At 38.5% G+C, this 24,150-nt stretch overlaps 1 protein-coding gene across 6 annotated transcripts in view; it reads left to right on the forward strand.

The window, feature by feature from the left end:
- Positions 1-24,150, forward strand: part of inpp4ab (inositol polyphosphate-4-phosphatase type I Ab) — a 135,021-nt gene that overhangs the window by 108,419 nt on the left and 2,452 nt on the right. For all 6 annotated transcript variants that reach the window (XR_010013161.1, XM_062997662.1, XM_062997664.1 and 3 more), the window contains 5 exons: positions 1,522-1,645; positions 1,761-2,028; positions 3,972-4,069; positions 4,239-4,351; positions 5,457-5,611. Coding sequence is in view for 5 of the 6 variants with exons in the window: in XM_062997662.1 (XP_062853732.1) it covers positions 1,522-1,645; positions 1,761-2,028; positions 3,972-4,069; positions 4,239-4,351; positions 5,457-5,611 (758 nt within the window). In the remaining variant the exon portion in view is untranslated. The remainder of the gene's footprint in view (positions 1-1,521; positions 1,646-1,760; positions 2,029-3,971; positions 4,070-4,238; positions 4,352-5,456; positions 5,612-24,150) is intronic.

Consider the following 24,150-nt stretch of genomic DNA (forward strand, 5'->3'; position numbering starts at 1 on the left):
TGTATGTGTGTGCATGTGCAAGTGTGTGTGTGGGTGTGAATATTCAGGCCCCTTGTTTGTTTCCAAAGTTTATTGTGTTGTGGATTTGATTTTGAATGGAATTTATTACAACTTTTTACCCAATCAGTTTATTTTTAATTACCCATAATTATGGAGTATATTTATTTAAGCATCAAATGCTGGAATCTTACTTACAACAGTATTAATAGCACCTTTGGCAGCAATTATAGCTGCAACTCTTCTTTAATATATTTCTTTACACACAGGGATTTAGGCAGTTTATCCCATTATTCAATGCACATTCTCTCAAGCCTTGTCAGATGGGGTGTTGAGTGTCTGATAACTACCATCTTTAGGTCTCTCCGTGGATGGTTGTCTGTCCAACAGGTTCTACATTCTCTGCACAGGACTTTTGGGGTTTTTGTAGTGACCACTGGGTTCTTTTTAACTTTCCGGAGCAAGGCCCTTCTTGTCAGAATGTCCAATTTGGCTACAGTGGTTCTGAGAATACATGATCGATGCATTGCCACGGTCCAGAGACAGTTTCTTGGATTTCATGACTGGTCATTTGGGGGCAGGTATATGTAAATTACAGACCCAGGTATTTTTCAAATGTTGTACACACACCTTAAGAATAGTGCCACAGCAATAGGTCTGAATTCTTTATTGAATAAGAGATTTCCATTTTTTATTTTTATTAATAATGAAAAACTTGTTTTACATCATTATTATGGGTGATTAAGTGTAGATTGGCAATTCTACACACTCAGGATCAAATCCACAACATAAAGAGTGCAAAAAGTCAAGGGGTCTGAATACTTTCTGAATCCATTATATACACTTATTCTGTATTTTACTGCAGCAACACATTTCAAGACAGATATATTGAATGTTCTATATTAAACACCAGTAGTGAAAAGGGGATTGTTCTTGATTAATGCTTGAAGGCACTCGGGTGGTGCAGCACTAAATGACACCAGCCTAATAAAGCTGGGATCCAGTGTTCGAATCCCCAGCAGTGCTACTGTCTGGTCAGGCATCTAAATACAGACGTACAGAATAGATTGGCGTAATTACCTTATTTGTTGTTTTGCAGTCCTTTGTTATTGTTGGACATTCTTTTTGGAAATCACTGTACAATGCCCAGGTGTGGCCTGATATAACACCTCAGCTGTTCAGCAGTGCAGGTTGTGTTTTGAAATTGTTGTTTTTGCTGTATGCTTTGGGTCATTGTTATGTTGAAATGTAAACTGTCGCCCCAGTCTGACTTTTTGTGTACTCTCTGGAGGAGGTTTTCTCCAAGGATATTACTGTATTGACTGCATTCACCTGTTCCTGATGTTAAGAAGTATGCTGCTGCTATTTTCTGAGCTATTTTGCATACGTTGTGGATTAAACTACAGGCAAGACTGAAGTTTTCCCGTGACATTTTGGCACATAGCTGCATTGTGTTTTAAATTTTGTTGCAGATTGTGAGTTAGATAATACCTTCTTTCCATGTCCTTTTTCATATTTCTCAAGCTTACTGCTCTTATATGTGGATTTATCATCAAACTGAGGAACTGCCTCCGTGATGACGGCTTCCTGAGGCAACTCTACACCATTGGACTGCTGGCTCAGTTTGAGAGTCTCCTAAGCACCTATGGTAAACAGTTATTATATCTGAGAAATTATGTATACCAAATACCAAAGCATTAGTATTTTTCTGAAGGAATGCAGCATTTTTTGTCCATGACTGTATGTATTCATGTGTGTTGTAGGAGAGGAGCTAGCCATGCTTGAGGACATGAGTGTGGGCATCATGGACCTGAGGAACGTGACGTTTAAGGTGACTCAAGCCATCTCGATGTCCTCGCCGGACATGCTACCCGTGATTACAGGGAACCGCGATGGTTTTAACGTGCGCATCCCATTGCCGGGGAGCATGTTTGACGCTTTGCCGCGTGAGATTCAAAACGGCATGCTGTTACGTGTTCAGCCCGTCCACTTCAACGTCGGCATCAATGAGCAGCAAACGCTAGCCGAGAAGTGAGTGATTTACATTTACATTTTCAGCATTTAGCAGATGCTTTTATTCAAAGCGACTTACAGTCCAAGCAATTAAGGGTTAAGGGCCTTGCTCAAGGGTCTAACAGTGGCAACCTTGCAGTGGTGGGGTTTGAACCAGCGACCTTCTACTTACTAGTCCAGTACCTTAACCGCTACTCTACAACTGCCTGTAGCAATACTTATATTACTAAACTTTTATTTTAATGTTTTGAATAAACACTTAACACTGTGGCAACTTAACTTTGTGGCAACAGTTTGGGGAAGGTTCTTTCCTGTTCTGGCATGACTTTGTCCCTGTGCATAAAGTGATGGTCATAAAGACAGGGTTTAATTAGGTTGATGTAAAGGAACTCCAGTGGTCTACAGGAGCCCTAAGCTCACTTTGGGATGATTTGCAATGTCAATTGCAAGCCAGGCCTTCTGGTCCAACATCAGTGCCTACAAATGCTCTCGACCCTCTTTTACCCACTAAAACATTTTATATCCTGGTCTGATCTGCCTTAATATTATTATTTTATTTTCATAACTGTGAATTTCTTACACTTTAGGAGCAAATAATGCAAGTACATCATAACAGAGGAGGTTTTTTTAACTTGAAGTCATAGTCAGAGGCCAAAAAGTGTTTTAAAGTACTGTGTTAGAAAGTATTGTTTATTTTATGCAGCCTTATTGGTAATCAACAAGTCTTTTCTGTCCCAAGACTTGTCACTAATTCAACAGTACTGATTTATTGTATTTATGTAAACCATTATCCAAAAATACAATTCAAGAAAGCCTAAATTTGTCAGGTCGGTCACTGATGTTAGCCAAGAAGGCTTGGCTTTGATGTTACAATTTTAATCCAGTCATTTTGATTGTGGTAAGGGGGTCACAGCTCAATGCAAGTCATTGAAGTCTCTCCACACCAAACTATAAATTTGTGGCTCTTGCTTTGTGCAGTCACACTGGAACAGATGAAGGCCAGTTCACAAAGTTGGAAACATATTATTGATTGTAAATAAATGATTTTGTACTATGAGGGTTCTTCAAAAAGTTTCCACACTTTTTAAACTCTACTTATTAAGAATTTCAAAAACAAATGACATCTCTTCTCTACATAGTCACCTTCTGATGCATTTTTCCCAGCGTCGTACCAACATTTTAATGCCATCAGCAAAAAATGTTTTTGGTTGAGCGTGTAGCCACTGATGCACCGCTGCTTTCACATCATCATCACATGAACATCTTTCCCTTAAAGCTTCTTTGAGCGGTCCAAAAAGGTGAAAATCAGATGGCGCTAAATCCGGACTATAAGCTCTCTCTCAGTCTCTCAGAAGATCCTTCTAAAAGTATTAGTCAGGGTGTGGCTGACACACCTGAAATCCTTATAGTGTGTTGTTTTGCTTTTTTTTTTTTTGCATGTTTTAACCCATGCCAACTGTAGACATTACAAACATCAACAGCAATCTATTAAACAATCTATGGTTGATGCTGTTCCTTTGTTTTATCATTGTATTATGATGATTTTGTTTGTTTTTTATTAGGACTTTAATGTCATGTTCCACACTCTTTGGTTGCATCCATGACAGAAACGGTAGTCACTCATTACACAAGGTTACTCAGTTCACAAGGTTATATCGAACACAGTCATGTACAATTTAGTATCTCCAGTTCACCTCACTTGCATGTCTTTGGACTGTGGGAGGATACCGGAGCACCCGGAGGAAACCCACTCAGACACGGGGACAACATGCAAACTCCACACAGAAAGGACCCAGACCGCCCAACCTGGGGATCAAACCCAGGACCTTCTTGCTTTGAGGTGACATTGCTAGTATTATGATAATTATTAGTAGTGATAATCATTGAAGTATTATTGGTTGTAATATTTGTTGTATTACTATTCAGAAATAAAAGATAACTCAAACCCATTGTGTGTGCAGGTTTGGGGATACGTCTCTGCAGGAGATCATAAACATTGAAAGCCTGTCTCGACTGAATTCCTACTACGAGCAGTTTAAGGAGGTTTTACCAGATGATTGTGAGTCAGCACATTCCCTCCCTGTGTTATACTTTTACAAACCAGTATCACATTACCGCTGATAGCAAAACGTTATGTTATAAATTAATATTACTGCCTATAACTCACTAAGTGCCGCCTTGTGGGATATCTGTTGACAATGTTCTGTCTGTCTCGCTGCTCATCCCAGGTCTTCCTCGTTCCCGTAGTCAGACGTGTCTACCAGAACTCTTGCGCTTCCTTGGTCAGAATGTCCAAGCCAGGAAAAACAAAAATGTGGACATTCTGTGGCAGGCTGCTGAGGTAAATATGTCACAATGGATGCAGGCTTATCTTACCTTACATTTACACCACACAGTGTTGTGCTGTTTTTCACCACACAGTGTCCAGATTTGGTTGGTTGGTTGGTTGGTTGTCTGTTCAGTAGTACCTCGTATCTCTGCAAGACTTTAGGAGCTCTTCTTACTTTCTTACCTCTCTGACTAAGACCCTTTTTGCTTGGTCACATTTAGGCCAAATGTAGGAAGGTTTGATGTTGTAACAAGCTTCTTCAATTAAAAAATTCTTGAGGCCACTGTAACTTAAAGCCTTGGATATGTTTTGTGTCTTTGCCCTAATATTTGCCTTGGATGTATAAATTGTGGTTCCTGAAGCAAAAAGGATGCACCTGACCACAGTTTGGAGTGCCACAGCAAAGGGTATGAATACTGAATAGCCCAGTAGTGCAGTACACCAATTTTTATATTTATTTACAGGTTTTACATCACATATTTACATATATGTTTACATTGTTAATTTTGCTGTTTATTATGTGCATGTTTAGCATTTAGCACTGTACAGCCGCTCAGGTGGTGCAGCGGTAAAGTACGCTAGCACACCAGATTTGGGGTTTCGAATACATCGTATCGAATCTCAGCTCTGCCTCCTGACTGGGCTGGGTGGCTGCATGAACAACGATTGGCTTTTGTTCATAGGGTTAGGGGTAAAAAGTCTGATCATAGGTCCTCATAACTGGTGCAACTGCGGCCCCTGCTGGCTGACTGATGGCGCCTGCACCGGGCTGAGGAGTAATGCTGATGGGGGTGTGGCCCTCCGTACACAGTGCCCGTTGGTGTATGAACTCGACTCGTGCAGGTGAAAAATGCAGTCTGTACTGACTGTACGTGCCCGATGGGGCGTATGTCAGTTGAGAGGCGTCCTCAGTCAGCGGTGAAGGGTCGAATCAGTATTGAGGACGCAATTCGGGGTGATTGGACACGACTAGATTAGGGGAGAAAATTGGGGGGAAAAAGTGAGGGAAAAAAAATAAAAAAATAAAAATAAAAAACTTTATCACTTTACACAAGATTCACTCTGCAAACCTTTTCTACATACTGTAATAATAACACCCCCTTCTTCTCCTATACAGATCTGCCGACGGCTGAACGGTGTACGTTTTACCAGCTGTAAGAGTGCTAAGGACCGAACGGCCATGTCCATCACACTGGAACAGTGTCTCATCCTGCAGCACGAACACGGCATGGCACCGCAGGTTTTCACACAGGCCCTCGACTGCATGCGCAGGTAGGATGTCAGCATAGTGTCTAACCATAGCAAAAAGGCTTTGGCTTTTATTGGTCACTACAGGAGGCTGTATACAGTAGAATTGAAACATGTGAGTCCATTACCAACCACCAAAACAATAATGTTAGCTGATGCAAAAATTGATGACCATGGACCATAACTAGGGTTTATACACTGACCTAATATTTATTAAGTTACAGTGTTTTAGCCACACCCACTGCTAGCAGGTGTATGAAACTAATTGTATAAAAAAAAGTCTAAAATCCTACGTTTTTTATTTATTTTATTACTTATATTGCCACCTGCTGTAAATAGTGTGCTATTATTTAGAGCTAGAATTTAATGTGATTATTTGAGATGAGAAACCATCATGCTACTGTGATAAATATAGCCACATATCAGATGGACCATAAAACAGTGGAAACGTGTCTGTGCCAAAGACCATCCCAACTGTTATGAGTGAAAGGTGTAAACATCTATTGCCCTTGTAGTGCAATTAAATGATCTTTTAGCTTTTGTGACAGCTTCTTAGTTTTCACCATGGTTGTAACACACCTTGAACACTTGAATCTCTTGGTAGTGTTTATATAACACGTCACAGCTGAAGCAATTTAAGCATGGTGATTTTGGTGATTGGTGGAGTTCCCAGTGGTTAAATCATGTTGTAACCCAACTTTAGCTCATGAATATTAGCAGTAGGTTTTAAGAGCAATATAATGTAGGGGTTTAATAAGTGAAACCAGGCAGTATTAACAAAATATCCTGCTACTAAAAATACAGCATTTTCTTTGTTATTTGCTGAATCATTTCAGGTAAAATCTAGCTCTGTAGAAAAGTTATAAATGATAATTTTCTATGGGGGTTCAGTATCTTATCTTATATATATACACTGATCACCCATAACATTAAAACCACCTCCTTGTTTCTACACTCACTGTCCATTTTATCAGCTCCACTTACCATAGATAAGATAAGATAAGATTCCTTTATTGATCCCCATGGGGGAAATTCGAGTGATAACAGCAGCTCCAGTTCAGTGTAAGTACAGTAAGTAGAGTAAATAAAAATAGAATAAAAAAGAAAAAATAAGGAAAGAAATTTGCTATGCAATGCAATTACTATTATACATCAGTATGGCAATTACTACAATATAATACAAACACTATATATTCTAATATATACATATGTGTAAATAATGAAACAGAGTCCAGTGCTGGGCAAAAGGGTAGGGGGAGATCTTGAGTTATTGTATGGGGAAAGCTGGCTCATTAGTGTGAGGACAGTCTGTGTATTCTGCTATTGTTATGCAGTCTGATGGCGGTTGGCACAAAAGAACGTCTGAAGCGCTCCGTCTTGCATTTTGGTGGAATTAGTCTATGACTAAAAGAACTACCCAGCCGCCATAGTTCCTCATTGAGAGGGTGAGAAGGATTATCCAGGATGGCCCTGATTTTGTCCTTTGTTCTTATAGATATAGAAGCACTTTGTAGTTCTACAAAGCATATAGCATATTCTGCATATAGAAGCACTTTGTAGTTCTACAATTACTGACTGTAGTCCATCTTTCTCTACATGCTTTGTTAGCCCCATTTCATGCTGTTCTTCAATGGTCAGGACCCCCAAAGGACCACCACAGAGCAGGTATTATTTAGGTGGTGGATGGTTCTCAGCACTGCAGTGACACTGACATGGTGGTGTGTTAGTGTGTATTGTGCTGGAGTTTTTAAACACCTCTTTGTCACTGCTGGACTGAGAATAGTCCACCAACCAGCCAACAGCGCCCCATAGGCTGCGTCTTGTGACCACTCATGAAGGTCTAGAAGATGACCAACTCAAACAGCAGCAACAGATGAGCGATCGTCTCTGACTTTACATCTACAAGGTGGACCAACTAGGTAGGAGTGTCTAATAGAGTGGACAGTGAGTGGACACGGTATTTAAAAACTCCAGCAGCGCTGCTGTGTCTGATCCACTCACACCAGCTCAACAAACACTAACACACCACCACCATGTCATTGTCAAAATAAAATGGACAGTGAGTATAGAAACAAGGAGGTGGTAATGTTATGACTGATCAGTGTATATAAACATATTGAACCCCCTATAAAAAATTATATATATATATATTAATAGATTTGATAAAATAATACAAAAAAATAAACCATACAATTCACCTTTCACAATCGTGACTATATTGAACTAACAGAACATTGTGCAGTAAAGGCTCATTCATGAGAGTAAACTGACAATATTTCAACCTGTTGTCTTCAAATAGGGTACATAAGGTTGACATTGACTAGTTGCTTAAGTCCCTCTGCTCATCCTGTGCCTCATGCAAATGTAATATTATTAGATTTTTATTTTAATTTTTATTTATGTTTTCTGTATATGCTAGCAGTGCTTCCTCTGTTTTTAAACCTTTTATAAACCTTTGCTCATACAAGGTCATCAGGACATAGAATAAATCAATCATATTTAGAATGCAGAGTCAGTTATGCTGTGTTGGACTCTGGCCACCAGTGGCTGTGGGAAAATCTCAAGGCCTGACTCACCAAAAGGGTAAAAGCATTTCTGTTGTGCATCTTTGTAACCTGTGTTACAATTGAAGGTAAATAGAATCTAACAATTGACATACAGACAGTTGTTGGTAGTGGACTCAGAGTTTCAGATCTTGCTGTGTGTTTCCTTCTGAATAGATAACTTGTCACCCTACAGTTTATACTCTCTTGTAGTCCTGCAGCACTACATTCACATGCATTTTGCAAATTATTTTTTTTCAGCTGCTGTTGTTTGTTATTGCTAGCATCTCCACCAGCCATCCCAACTTCCTTTCAATTCCTTCTCTCTTGCTGCTCTCTCATGCTGTGCTGGCTGAACTGATAAAACCATACGCTTAGCCGAATAAGTGGAATGGCTTTATCTTTATTCTCAACGCAACCATGTATTCCTTTCTTGTTTCCTTTCTGAAGTGTAGAAGGGTGACATGCACTGGTATTAACCAAATTCCTACATTATTATTGATTTCAGAGAGAGGAGACAAGATAAGGGACTGTTTTGCAATATTAGCTTTGTAGACTCACTAAGTGCATAGGTTTTGCACATAAAGCACTTGTGCCTACTTGGATATGTCACCACTTTCACACATGCACTTTTTATTCCAGTAGTTTACACATAACTTGTTGGGTTGTGTGTGAACTCACTTAGAAGTGAACTGCTGGGTAGAGCAAAAGCAGATATATATATACAGCCAAAGATATGTGGACACCTGATGATGATCTTTAACATACTGCTCCTTATTGCAACTAAAACAAGCTCCATTCATCTGGGAATGTTTTTCTCTGAATTCTATCTATATTTTGGAGTCTGTGTTTGTGCCCATTTAGTCTAAACAGTATTTGTGGGGTCAGGCACTGGGGTTGAATGTGTGACATTCCCATTCATCCTGAATGTGTTTAATTGGGCCAAGGTCTATACTTTGTGCAGGCCCCTGAAGTTGCTCCATACCTAACATGTCAATCCATATCCATATGGACATTGCTTTGTGCATGCTGAAACAGTGTTCCCTAAAGTGTTGCACAAAGTTGGAAGCATTAAAAAATAGATAATAGGTTTTATACCCCTGTTATGGGGTGGACGTAACAAATGGTCAACTGTTAATGTGACAGGGACTAAAATACAATGTGTACTTGCAGATTCTGCTACTACATTTTACACTGCTAGAAAAAAAAACAGATTCTTAACATGGCAGGAATTACTGGAAGCATTTAATAAGGGACCAAACAGTATGGTTTCTGAATCGTAGCTAAACACTTCCATCACTTGACTATGTACAGTGTATCACAAAAGTCAGTACACCCCTCACATTTCTGCAGATATTTAAGTATATCTTTTCATGGGACAACACTGACAAAATGACACTTTGACACAATGAAAAGTAGTCTGTGTGCAGCTTACATAACAGTGTAAATTTATTCTTCCCTCAAAATAACTCAATATACAGCCATTAATGTCTAAACCACCGGCAACAAAAGTGAGTACACCCCTAAGAGACTACACCCCTAAATGTCCAAATTGAGCACTGCTTGTCATTTTCCCTCCAAAATGTCATGTGATTTGTTAGTGTTACTAGGTCTCAGGTGTGCATAGGGAGCAGGTGTGTTCAATTTAGTAGTACAGCTCTCACACTCTCTCATACTGGTCACTGAAAGTTCCAACATGGCACCTAATGGCAAAGAACTCTCTGAGGATCTTAAAAGACGAATTGTTGCGCTACATTTAGATAGCCAAGGCTACAATAAGATTGCCAACACCCTGAAACTGAGCTGCAGCACAGTGGCCAAGATCATCCAGCGTTTTAAAAGAGCAGGGTCCACTCAGAACAGACCTCGCGTTGGTCGTCCAAAGAAGCTGAGTGCACGTGCTCAGCGTCACATCCAACTGCTGTCTTTGAAAGATAGGCGCAGGAGTGCTGTCAGCATTGCTGCAGAGATTGAAAAGGTGGGGGGTCAGCCTGTCAGTGCTCAGACCATACGCCGCACACTACATCAAATTGGTCTGCATGGCTGTCACCCCAGAAGGAAGCCTCTTCTGAAGTCTCTACACAAGAAAGCCCACAAACAGTTTGCTGAAGACATGTCAACAAAGGACATGGATTACTGGAACCATGTCCTATGGTCTGATGAGACCAAGATTAATTTGTTTGGTTCAGATGGTCTCAAGCATGTGTGGCGGCAATCAGGTGAGGAGTACAAAGATAAGTGTGTCATGCCTACAGTCAAGCATGGTGGTGGGAATGCCATGGTCTGGGGCTGCATGAGTGCAGCAGGTGTTGGGGAGTTACATTTCATTGAGGGACACATGAACTCCAATATGTACTGTGAAATACTGAGCAGAGCATGATCCCCTCCCTCCGGAAACTGGGTCGCAGGGCAGTGTTCCAGCATGATAATGACCCCAAACACACCTCTAAGACGACCACTGCTTTATTGAAGAAGCTGAGGGTAAAGGTGATGGACTGGCCAAGCATGTCTCCAGACCTAAACCCAATAGAACATCTTTGGGGCATCCTCAAGCGGAAGGTGGAGGAGCGCAAAGTCTCGAATATCCGCCAGCTCCGTGATGTCGTCATGGAGGAGTGGAAAAGCATTCCAGTGGCAACCTGTGAAGCTCTGGTAAACTCCATGCCCAGGAGAGTTAAGGCAGTTCTGGGAAATAATGGTGGCCACACAAAATATTGACACTTCAGGAACTTTCACTAAGGGGTGTACTCGCTTTTGTTGCCGGTGGTTTAGACATTAATGGCTGTATATTGAGTTATTTTGAGGGAAGAATAAATTTACACTGTTATATAAGCTGCACACAGACTACTTTTCATTGTGTCAAAGTGTCATTTTGTCAGTGTTGTCCCATGAAAAGATATACTTAAATATCTGCAGAAATGTGAGGGGTGTACTCACTTTTGTGATACACTGTATGTATGTATGTATGGATGGATGGATGGATAAGGCATCAGTAGCAAGTTACATAAATCAAAAGTAATAGTACACACTATAAAGATTCACAAACAAGTACCTGCATAATCACAACGGATGGATGGATGGATGGATGGATGGATGGATGGATGGATGGATAGATGGATAGATGGATAGATGGATAGATGGATAGATAGATAGATAGATAGATAGATAGATAGATAGATAGATAGATAGATAGATAGGGCATCAGTAGCAAGTTACATAAATCAAAAGTAATAGTACACACTATAAAGATTCACATTATACAAACAAGTACCTGCAAAATCACAACAACACATTACAACAACAGGCTGGCCGTGCGGGAAACCCCCTACATTTTAATCATGTGTCCTCCTTGTAGATATTTATAGACTGTATTTCTACTGGGATTTCTGTGGGCGGGCATAAAATTCTTATTGGATGGATAAAGGCTACCTCTAATGCGCAAGAAGGTGATGGAACTTTGGTGACCTTAACCTGGCCCAACACAACTCCCCCTTCGACTCTCATGCCATTGCTATGTCCAAACATTTACATTTTTGCCATTTAGCATACGCTTTAATCCAAAGCGACTTACAGTACTGTGACAGTATATCATCTAAGCAATTAAGGGTTAAGGGCCTTGCTTAAGGGGCCCAACAGTGGCAACTTGACAGCGGTGGGGCTTGAACCAGCGACCTTTTAATTACTAGTCCAGTACCTTAACCGCTAGGCTACAACTGCCCTACAAACAGTAGGAGTCGCTGTTTTAGTGTTAAGGTGACTTTCCATCCAGCCTTCCCTTTCTCAGACTAAGCGTACTGTAACCCAGGACTATTGAGACTTAAAAACAGGTACAGTAGTGTTCAAAAAAATAGCAGTGATTTCAAAAAAACCGAATAAAGCACAAAATCATTATAATAACTTTTATTTCCATAAATGCAAATGCACTGAAAATACTCCACTTTCAATTCTAAATCAAAACATTATTAAAATTTAGCCAGTTTGCGTTCATCCTTTACAGAAAATTAAGAAAAATGAATATTAGGTTGTTCAAAAAAATAGCAGTGCCAGCATTTTTCTTAAAAAAACTAAAAAAAATTATCTATAACATGAAAAAATGTTTGAGGTTTCACTTTACTTTAAATTACTGAACTAATATTTAATAAAACAATTGTTTCTAAGATCTGTGTTGCATGGAGTCGACCAACTTCTGGCACCTCTGAACAGGTATTCCAGTCCAGGATGATCAGACTACGTTCCACAGTTCTTCTGCAATTTTGGGTTTTGCCTCAAAAAAACATGTTTCAGATATCAGCCCACAAGTTCTCTATGGGATTGAAGTCAGGGGATTGTGCTGGCCACTCTATTACCTCAATCTTGTTTGTCTGTAACCAAGATGTTTTGGGTCATTGTCATGTTGAAACACCCATTTTAAGGACATTTCTTTTTCGACATAGGGCAACATGATCTCCTCAAGTGTTCTGATATATTTAAACTGATCCATGATCCCTCGTATGAGATAAATAGACGTAACACCATGGTATAAAAAACATCCCCATATCATCATTTTGTACCACCATGCTTTACTGTCTTCACAGTGAACTTGGGCTTGAATTCAGTGCTCAGGGGTCGTCTGACATACTGTCTACGGCCACTAGACCCAAAAAGAACAATTTTGCTTTCACCAGTCCACAAAATGTTGAGCCGTTTCTCTTTGGACCAGTCAATGTGTTCCTTGGCAAATGTTAACCCATTCAGGACGTGTATTTTTCATAACAACGGGACTTTGCAAAGAGTTCTTGCTGGTAAATTGGCTTCACTTAATCATCTTCTGTACTCACTGGTAACTTCAGATGTTCCTTGATCTTTCTGGAGGTGATCACTGGCTGAACCTTTGCCATTCTGGCTATTCTTCGATCCTTTTGAACAGTAGTTCCACACTTCCTTCTGCATCTTTCAGGTTTTGGTCGTCACTTCAAGGCATTTGAGATCATTTTAGATGAGCAGCCTATCATTTGCTGCACTTCTCTGTATGTTTTTCCCTCTACAATCAACTTTTTAATCAAAATACGCTGTTCATCAGAACAATGCATGGAACAACCCATTTTACCCAGTATTTCAGAAGGAAATGCGCTATGACCAACCTGTGCAACATTTGCCACCCTCCTACCTTAAATAAGGGCCAAAATTGACACCCGTTCTTCTGCATAATTAATGACTTCACCAATTGAACTCCTCACTGCTATTATTTTGAACAACCCCCTTTCAATCAATGCTTCGATTACTCAGAATGAGCGGCATGCATGTCCTAATGGTTGGGTTTGTTTTGTTTTCATTACTCTACTACACTTTCAAGTAAATTTTTTGCTATGCAGAAATATCACTTCTACTACAAACAGTGATTTATCAGGTTAATGGTGTTGGACTGCTATTTTTTTGAACACCACTGTATGCACAGTAAAGGCTACTGCAATATCCGATCATATAAAGACTGCATGTGTGAACGTTATAAAGCTGGACAATTACTGGTGTGAATAAACTGGTAATTATGTGGGGGTTTGCATGAGGAAAATCAACCTACACACAGTCCATAGCTTTAAACACTCCCTTGGTGGCTCTGTAGCTGCACTTTTTGGTGAATGGATCACATGACATGATTCTGCCAGTGCATTGACTAAATAAAGGGATGTTTTTGGGAATGTGGAACAGTGCCTGCTGCATGCTAAAGCTGCACGACCCAGAGCTGATAAAATCATGTACAAGAAATGCTGCTGCTATCTTCATGTCCAAGACGTTTATACACTGATGAAGAAGAGCATCGTTCTTGGTTTACACTTTTGAAATGTCCTCTTCTTCACTTTTTCTCTCCTGTCTTTTTCTCTCTATCTTCTGTTTGTTGCGTTTGGTTTTCTGTTGTTTGCGCCAAATTTTGTCATTTTATGTTTTCTTGTCTTGATTTGTAAAACTTCTGTTTGATCCATTTCTTCCTTCATATTTGTTATCTTCAAATTTTGTCATTGTCGATCATTGGCGTCATTGGCGACTATACCCCTTCCAAAACTTCTTGTACCCGTGAACATGCGACTACGCCCCTCCACCCTGCAGCATTGGCACTCGTGAGAGTGTGACGCAGAAGAACCTGAGTGGTGTGTTGCCGGTGAGGGAGTTGAGGCTTGAACCAAGTCTGCTGTATTCGCTGCCTCTGCTCGCTCTCAGTCCCAACCTGCTCGTCGTCTGGCTCTTCCTCACCGTCGCCTACCTGCTGGCTAAACTGCGCTGCGGCTGAGTGCTGATACGCATCCCGGCACGCACCCCAACACATACCCTAAAACTTACCAGCCCCTTTTTTCCTCTACCTACCCTTTAATTAAGCATTTCTTACTTTGTAGTCCTTGATTTGTCCTTTTCTGTCTTACCTGCTTGATATTTCTTTACCTATTTCTATCTGTTGCTTAATTTGTTTTCTTATCGTTTATCTTCTGTTTACTTTCAGATTTTTTTTTGTCCAGGTTCGGACATTGTTTTGATCTTTTGTAGCTGCATGTATTTACTTTATTTTGTCTGCTTCAACTTTTTTTCCCCTGTTTTTTTCTTTCTTTCTTTTTGTTGTGTTTGTTTTTATTTTTGTCATATTTATTCTTATTAGTTTTGTTCTTTCGTACATTATTTAATTGTTATTTTGTATTTATTTTATTATTTATTTGTTTTGGTTTTTCTTTATATTTTATTTTATTTTTATTGTATTTTTTAATTGTATATTTTATTGTATTTTTTTTTTCAATATTAATTTTTTGGGTTTCTTTTTTTCTTATTTTTCCTTCTTTCATTTTTTTTGTCATTTTTATCTGTTAAATTTTTTTTTTTTTAATGTTTGCTTTGTCCTGAATTTCTTTCCTTCGAATTTTAGTTCCTTGCATTTTCTTACGGTTTAATTTTCTTAGTTTATTATGTTTATTTATTTATTTATTTATTTTAATTGGAATGTCCAACCCTGCTTTTTTTTATTACACTCTGTGTTCCAGTTCCCCCGCCCCCCTTTTTTTTGGCTTTTTTTATGATTGGTTGGCAGCCAATTGTAAGGTCCATATATCGCCCAGTGTGTCTCTGCCCTACCTCTTCCCTATTTATAAACTGGAGAAGTATTGAAATATTACATGATTTTAGCTATTTAATATATTTAAAATTTAAATTTATTATTTATGAAATAATCACAAAAAGTGAAACTATTTATGTATTTTCTTTATTGCACTTGCTGCAAATGTAATGGTTGTATAGATTATATTCCACAGAGATGTTGTTTATTTAATAATATTATGTGTGTTTAGTTGTGAATTGAATTTTATGTCTTCCATGTGTTTCTATTTTAATGCAAAGCTAGCGGCTTAGCCAGAGCTCAGTCCAGTATTCATAAAGCTAGTGCACTTTTCCAATAACGTTTTATCACTGATTAGATTTGATTGTACATTAGGTCAGGGGACAAAATATGCAGTAAATATAGCTACTTATTTTTAATATGATTATTTTTATTAGCCTGGATAAATCTGGGTATAAAAACAGATTACCTGCAAAATATTGAATTGGTTTTAAAGTACCAGTTGAATTCCTTTATATATATTTATGAGGCTTGTTTTAGGTGAGACAATTGTTTTGCTTTATACTATGGTAAATTATGCAGAAATCTTTATCAGAATGTAAATGCTAGTGCCAAATATTGAATTAATTGTGTTGCTTTTTTGTGCCATACTATTGTAATTCAGGATCCAAAGCTTCAGAGCACTTTTTAAAAAAGCCTTCCAGCTCAATATCTTCTGAATTGTACTTCCATTCTTTGTATTAACTGTTTATGCTATAGTTACTTATAGCAGCTTTGTTGCATCTACACTATATGGCCAAATGTATGTGGGCACCTGACCATGAGCTTGTTGAACATCCGATTACTTATATGGAGTTGCCCCCTGTTTCTTTGATGTGTAATAGTCTTCATTCCTTTGTGATGGCTTTTCACAAGATTTTATAGTTTCTTTGTGAAAATTTGTGCCCATTTAGCCAAAAGAGCATTTGTCATGATTGACAATCCAGTTCACCTCAAAGGTCAGGACTCTGTGCATGCCACTTGACCATTATTGACCTTGAAAGCATATCATTAAATTTTTATGCCTGTTAGCAGTGGGTGTGGCCGAAACACCTGTTGGTTATTTGGAAGGGTGTCCACTTACTGTTGGTCTGATAGTGTATTCAAGCAATTAATGGTTTGGTGGTTCTGGGATTTAAACTCAGAGCTTTCACTTTCACACATTGCAAGGTCTTGTAATCAAATATTTCAAAGTTTACACACAGTGGTAAGTAACATGTATACCATGTCAGTCTTGGGATTTTAATTATTTCACCATTTCTTTTATTTCTGTGACTGAATCATTGAAATTAAATATTTAAAAATAGTGTTATCGTTTTATTAGTTTTTCTAAAATATGACCAGATTTACTGGAATGTAGTAATTATTCGCTACGTCCATATAAATAGGGCTAGTTCAAAGGTATCTATAACACTGGTCTCTTTGCCAAGAAAAAAACACAAAGAAAAACTGAGCTTTGGGGATAAAACTTTCAAAAATGTTCGTGTTACTTGACTATGGAAAATGACTTTCATGTTCTAGCTGCTTCTGTTTAAAGCAGACCTGTTTTTTTTTTTTTTTTGGTGGTGGTGGCGGTTGTTCATTTCCCCTTAAAATCTGAACAAGTTCCCTAATGCCAAGTTCACACTACACGATTTTCCAAGTCGTCAGGTTGCTGTACAGTTCACACTACACAACTGGATCTCTTGTAATCGGGAGTCTTTCAAGTCGGTGTGGCTTTCACACTACATGGCTGATCTGCGATAGGGGGTTTCACACTACACAATCTATCACCAACTGGAATCGCAGACGAGCTTCTCTAGTCTCCCAAACTACGTTTTGTCACGAAAACGAACGTGAAAAGTGACGAGAGGTTTAATGATACCACGTCCAAAAATGCACGTCAGCAAGTAGCGAGCGATCAAATTTGTGCGTTGATGTGCAGCGTAAAATCAAGGAGAAAAAAAAATCAATGAATCAGAGAGGATTTGGCTACGCGAACATTATGGATTGTTCTATAGTGAGTTGGGGGTTAATAAATATTTTTTGCAATGCAAAGTTGGTGTTTTGTAGAGAATGATAAGGTCATAAATACTGTAAAACTTGTGTGTGCCGATGTATAAACTATATTATGCCCCTGTCCTTTTTTACAACTCCTCCCCTGCATTTCCTCTCACCCCATATCTTGCATTCTCATTGGCTGTTTACCATAGTACCCATTGCCAGTCAGGCAACTCAGATCTAGATATGTAACAAGCTAGAAATATTGCTTCGGTTGCCGAGTGCTTGGCGAGCCGCTCGGATCGAGTTGTTGAGCAGTTCGCACATTGCGATCGAGATCCAAGTTTCGATCGCCGAGCGAACACCGAGTTGCTCCCAAGCCGGCAAATCTAGCATCAGTCAGCGAGCGAAAATCATGGCAACAATCGTGTCGTGTGAACTAGACATAAGTTTCTTCTTAGGATGCGGAAACAGTTTGGTGTTTTTCCCATCCTTGGAATCTTGCAATAATGCACATTGTAATAAGTGCATTTAAACCAGCCTTGTTCACCTGCTGAATTCGCTATCTGTAGTCAATCACAAAGTCTCAGTTAAAATAAAACAAACAGAACTGATTCGCAACAAATCTTTTTTTTTTACCTGTGTTGTTTTATTCCAGTACCTAGACAAATTATTTAATATTTCTACTAACAGGTTTTTCTAAATTTGATGGCTGCAACACATTTTAAAAAAGATGGGACACATTGCATGCTTAACACAGTTACATCACTTTCCTTTTACCTACATTGTCTAATTGTTTAAAAATTGAGTACGCCAGTTGTTGTAGTTCTTTATTAAACACTTTGAGCAGGACGTCAATCCATTGCGGGGCCTTGACCATCCCCCCTCTCAGACACAGTCTATCATGTCTGTACATAGACACCCAACTCGCCAATAGCACCACTGGGTATTCAAACTCTGGATTCTAGCATTAGTGGGCTAGTTCAGTGTACTGCCGTGCCACCTGAGTAACTAATTGTTGTAGTTGTTAAAGTGATTTTTCCCCATTCTGGCTTAATATAACACTTCAACTGCTCATCAGTCCATGGTCTTCATTGATACAGTTTAATGAAATGCCTGAACAAATACCTACTTTCTGCTTTTGTTAGCATTTTCCTAACTTTCATCTTTGAAATTGGATTTGTAAATGACATTGGGGAAGGTTCTTCTGTAAAGTGTACACAGTATGTTCAGTCAGAAAAATAACAGTTAAACAGTTAAAGAAATCATTAAAATCTTAAGACTGAGATGACCTACATTTCCCTTACAAGTATTTGTAGACTTTGACCTACAACTAGAACTTTGACCTTAGAGAAGAGCTTCAGATTGATATTTTTACATGCAATGTTGTCTTATGTTAAATAATACACCGACCAGGCACAACATTATGACCACTGACAGGTGCAGTGAATAACACTGATTATCTCTTCATCACGGCACCTGTTAGTGGGTGGGATATATTACTGCAGCAAGTAAACATTTTATCATCAAAGTTGATGTGTTAGAAGCAAGAAAAATGGGCAAACATAAGGATTTGAGCGTTTGACAAGGGCCAAATTGTGATGGCTAGACGACTTGGTCAGAGCATCTCCAAAACTGCAGCTCTTGTGGGGTGTTCCCGGTCTGCAGTGGTCAGTATCTATCAAAAGTGGTCCAAGGAAGGAACAGTGGTAAACCGGCGACAGGGTCATGGGCGGCCAAGGCTCACTGATGCACGTTGGGAGCGAAGGCTGGCCCGTGTGGTCCAATCCAACAGACGAGCTACTGTAGCTCATATTGCTGAAGAAGGTAATGCTGGTTCTGATAGAAAGGTGTCAGACTCCATGCCTCAACAGGTCAGGGCTGTTTTGTCAGCAAAAGGGGGACCAACACAATATTAGGAAGGTGGTCATAATGTTATGCCTGATCAGTGTATATGCAGTGGTCTGATCAGGTGAGATGTAAACACACTCATATCCAGGCTACAGTTTCATCTAACCCACAAAGAAAATGTATTTCTTAATATCTTTATTTGGGGAATTCGATTAGATTTGTTAATTTTAGCTCAAGCTAAAACTAATTATAAATATATGGTCCATGGTGTTTCATTATACACATTATATGCCAGAGAGAAAGCAGATCTATGGGCTCATTAAATATCTAAATATGAAATTTAGATTTGTTGCTGTGTATCTGAAATAATCATAGGAAAACGAATAATATACTAAGGAATGAAAAAGAAAATGGCCAAAAGTATGTGGATTCCAAATCATCACATCATACCATATTGCACATATTGCCATAACAGCCCTCACTCTTCTAGAAAGACCATGTTGGCCATGTTGTGTATGAAATATATGAAATAATGAACTTAATAAGATGATACACTGTGTGATGATTATAGGATAGGTAGGATGCATTGTATTAATCCAATGCATCATTTATAAAATGGATTAGTGGTGGTAATTCTTTGCTGTATTGATTTAGATTAGATTTAAGACTAAGGATAGATTTCCCACTTTGCAAAACAGGCATCGGGGACTGATTGTATTTTTGGTAAGTCAGGTCAATAAGGTTTGCATTGCTTTGACAATTAAGCATTGAGTAAAATTTTTGCTTCCATTTGGCTTGAGCTTTTCTGCTTAAAGAATGTTTACATTCATGTACAGATAATTAATGCAATTTGCTGTAAAGTTTTTTTAAACTACCTCTAGATTAGCTAAAGTGTGAAATATCCAGATGAAGGATGAGAGAATATTGCTAGGCCTTCTTACTAAAGCTACATCAAAAGTAAAGATTTAAACACACTTAACAAATTCTATATGTATTGGAAGTCATACTATTATTCAATTCCTGAATAGCAGGAACACACATGTCAAAAAACACTGTCAAATATGGGAATTTTTATTTTATATATATATATATATATATATATATATATATATATATATATATATATATATATATATATATATATATATATACTGTATATACAGTATGTATATATATATATATATATATATATATATATATTTTTTTTTTTTTTTTTTTTTTTTTTTTTTTTTTTTAAATAGCAGCTAAGATTAGTAATTATCAGTTCTTCACTACTGATTGACCATAGTATAAAACCTTATGTGTTCATATAAATAGAACTGGTTTTATTTATTTAAAGGTGGTCACCTGCTTCTGTAAAAATAATAATTCCAAAACTGTCACTTTATGCCAACATTTAATTTGTTATAATCCAAAAATAAACAAATTATAAGGGTCTTCAATAAACCAAAAGCAACAGGATTATGGGTGACACTGTTCTACAATTGTATATATGTTCCTGTACAAAATAGTGGCAGAAAAAAACACAATAAGAAGCATGTTATCAATTATTCAGTCAAACAACAAACATTTACATAAATCAATGAAGCCCCAATTAATTTAGGACAGTTTGTAAATGTCCCTTAGAAGTTTATGGAATAGGCACCCAGGTGGTGCAGCGTGATATTCCTCTAGCCCACCAGCGCAGAGATTCTGAACTCCTCGGTTTAAAACTCGGCGTTGCCATTGGTCAGCTGGGCACCATTTAGCGGGCGTAATTGGCAGTGCCTGCAGCAGACACGACTTTGCTATGGTGGGATGACTGGACTATGTGGGTGGGGTCTTCAAACGCTGTGTAAGGACCCTGATTAGAAGATAGAGAGGCGCCTTTGCAGAGTGCATAGATGAAAAAGGGTTCCGCTAAGGACTGCGTGCAGGTCGGAGGAGGCGTGAGGAGCAATATACCCACCTTGACTGCAATCAGGGATCCCCCAGCAGTGGAAGACAAATTGACTACACTAAATTGGGAGAAAATGGGAGAAAATGCATAAATAAAACAGAATTTTTTTTTACAGAAATCCCAATGAATTTGGGACAATTTGTAATGCCATATAAAGTATTATCTATAATTCGATGACATTTTCCTGCCAGTTGATCCATCTGAAAAACGAAATGTTAAAAATATAAACTTGCCGAATGGGCCAGTATTAATTAAGATGTTGTGGCGCCCAGGTGGCGCAGCGGGACATTCTGCTAGCACACCAGCACACCAGTTGCTACCGGTCGGCTGGGCGTCATCTGGCGGGCATAATTGGCCACCGTATCTGCAGGGTGGGGGCCGGACTATGTGTGTGTGTGGGTGAGTGGGTGCTGTGTAAGGACCCTGATTGGCAGAAGAGATGCCTGTGCAAAAAGCAGGGGCGAGAAGAGGAGCGCTGTGCACGTGTCGGAAGAGGCGGGTACAGTGACATGCTCTCCTTGGATGCAATCTGGTATCTCTCAGCAGCGTAAGACAAAATTGAGTGCGCTGAATCGGGAGGAAAATGGGAAGAAAATGCATTAAAAAAAAGAATGAGATGTTGTAACGGCAAGGCAAGGCAAGTTTATTTGTATAGCACCTTTCATACACAGTGGCAATTCAAAGTGCTTTACATAAGGAAAAAAAATTAATTAAAAGCATTAAAACATTCCTGAGATCTAGAATTTCAGAAAGACTTCTTGCAAACATTGTTACAATTAATAGAGCATGAAATTCAAACAAGAGAGATAAAAAATTAAGAACGTGAAAAATTAAAAGAAAATATTGTAAAATATACCCTACAATTTGGGAAATACAAAATTAAAACAAGAGAGATAAGCAATTAAAACATGAAAACTAAAAGAAAATATAGTAAAATATACACTACAATTTAGAATGTACACTACTCTATAAAAAGAATTATTAAGAGCATGAAAAACTAAAAGAAATAGGGTAATAGCAAAAATTTCGAGCTCAATCATAGGCACAAGTAAAAAGAAACGTTTTTAACCTGGATTTAAACATTTCTACATTTGCGGAACATCTAATATCTCCTGGCAGTCTGTTCCAGTTATATGCAGCCCAACAGCTAAATGCTGCTTCACCATGTTTAGTTTGGACTCTGGGCTCAACTAGCTGACCTGAGTCCATGGATCTAAGAGATCTACTGGGTTTATATTCTCTAAACATTTCTGAGATGTATTCTGGGCCGAACCCATTCAGTGATTTATAGACCAGTAGCAGCACTTTAAATTCTATCCTGTAACTAACCGGAAGCCAGTGTAGAGATTTTAGAACTGGAGTGATGTGCTCAGTTCTCTTCGTCTTAGTTAGAACTCTAGCAGCAGCGTTCTGAATGAGCTGTAACTGTTTAATGGTCTTTTTGGGAAGTCCAGTTAAGAGACCATTACAATAGTCCACCCTACTGGAGATAAAAGCATGGATCAGCTTCTCTAGGTCTTGTTGGCACACTAGACCCTTGATTTTGGCTATATTTCTAAGATGGTAGAAGGCTGTTTTGGTGATGGTTTTAATATGGCTGGTGAATGTGAGATCTGAGTCAATTAGAACGCCAAGATTTCGGACTTGGTCTTCCGGGAACTGAGGTGTTCACTGACACTAATCCTCTTCTCTTTGCTGCCAAACACGACAATCTCTGTTTTGTCCTTATTTAACTGTAAAAAATTCTGGCTCATCCAGTTATTGATGTCCTCCAAACACTGACACAGTGAATCTATTGGGCTGTAATCATCTGGTGAGAGAGCCAGATATATCTGTGTGTCATCTGCGTAACTATGGTAATCAATGTTGTTAGCCTGTAGCATTTGGCCTAATGGCAGCATATAAAGATTGAACAGAAGAGGTTCGAGAACTGATCCCTGGGGGATTCCACATGTCATAGCCACCCTGTCAGATTTACAGCTGCCAATAGTGACGAAGTAAGACCTGAACCAATGAAGGACTGTTCCGGAAAGTCCAACCCAGTTTTCCAACCTATCCAGCAATATTCTATGATCTACAGTGTCAAAGGCAGCACTAAGATCCAGTAAATCCAGAACCGATATTTTACCCGAGTCAGTATTCAGCCGTAGATCATTTAACACTTTTATGAGAGCCGTTTCAGTGCTGTAGTGAGCTCGAAAGCCTGACTGAAATTTGTCAAAATAACCACTGGAATTCAAAAAACTGCTGACTTGATTGTAAACAAAAAGCACTTGCTTGAACTCTTTACCATTACTGGTATGGTATTTAGAAAAATCTTGTGGTAAAAAAGTTGTGGTAAAAAATGCTGTAAATTGACCTTGACTTGTGCAATGCCATGATCATGCACCACAGAATTAAGATTTTATGCAACCTGGGCAAGACCTGGTTCAATGACAAGTTCCAGTAATTGTTTCTAGCAGATCCAGTGGATCAATCATATGGCATGAGTGTCCGATGTCCATAACAAAAGAAAATTATATGATTTTAGAAAATAATATTATATAAATATTAAAATAAATAAATTAGCAGCCATGAAAATTTTTAGTGCCTTGTTAATTGTAAGTGAGAATGTAGTAATAGGCTTGGGTAGTGTCAGCAGTACAGCAATTCTGATATATGGGAAGTGGTGTTGTACACACTAGGCTTTGGTGGCCACTCTACTGGTTTCGTTTGGACATGGCGTACATATTAGAGATTTTCTACCCACATATTAAGCTAGTGTTGATATTATAATTTTTTGTTGTGGTTCTTAGATTCACACTCTTCTGAGGGTTTATATTTAATATCTAATTACAATATTTTGCCCTATGCTTAAAAACAGTTTGGTTTTGTAAACATTTAGGTTATCAGATATCGGGATGATTTTATTATATTGAATTGTACTTTTTTGAAGAAGTTTTAATCAGGTTTACTTTTCATTCTATCCTGTTTTTTGGAGCCTCCTCGTATATTTAGATTTTTAAATGCAGTGGCTCAAACTGTGTACTTATTATTGTTCTTATATGCATTTTCTTTGAATCTCTGCAGCAAGCACTCTTCCCAATGTAATAAATGATACTAAAATTGCAATTTTTGCAGTTGTAAATGGTTTCTTTATCCC

Source organism: Trichomycterus rosablanca, chromosome 6, assembly GCF_030014385.1.
Source record: "Trichomycterus rosablanca isolate fTriRos1 chromosome 6, fTriRos1.hap1, whole genome shotgun sequence".
In the NCBI taxonomy this organism is placed as follows: domain Eukaryota; kingdom Metazoa; phylum Chordata; class Actinopteri; order Siluriformes; family Trichomycteridae; genus Trichomycterus; species Trichomycterus rosablanca.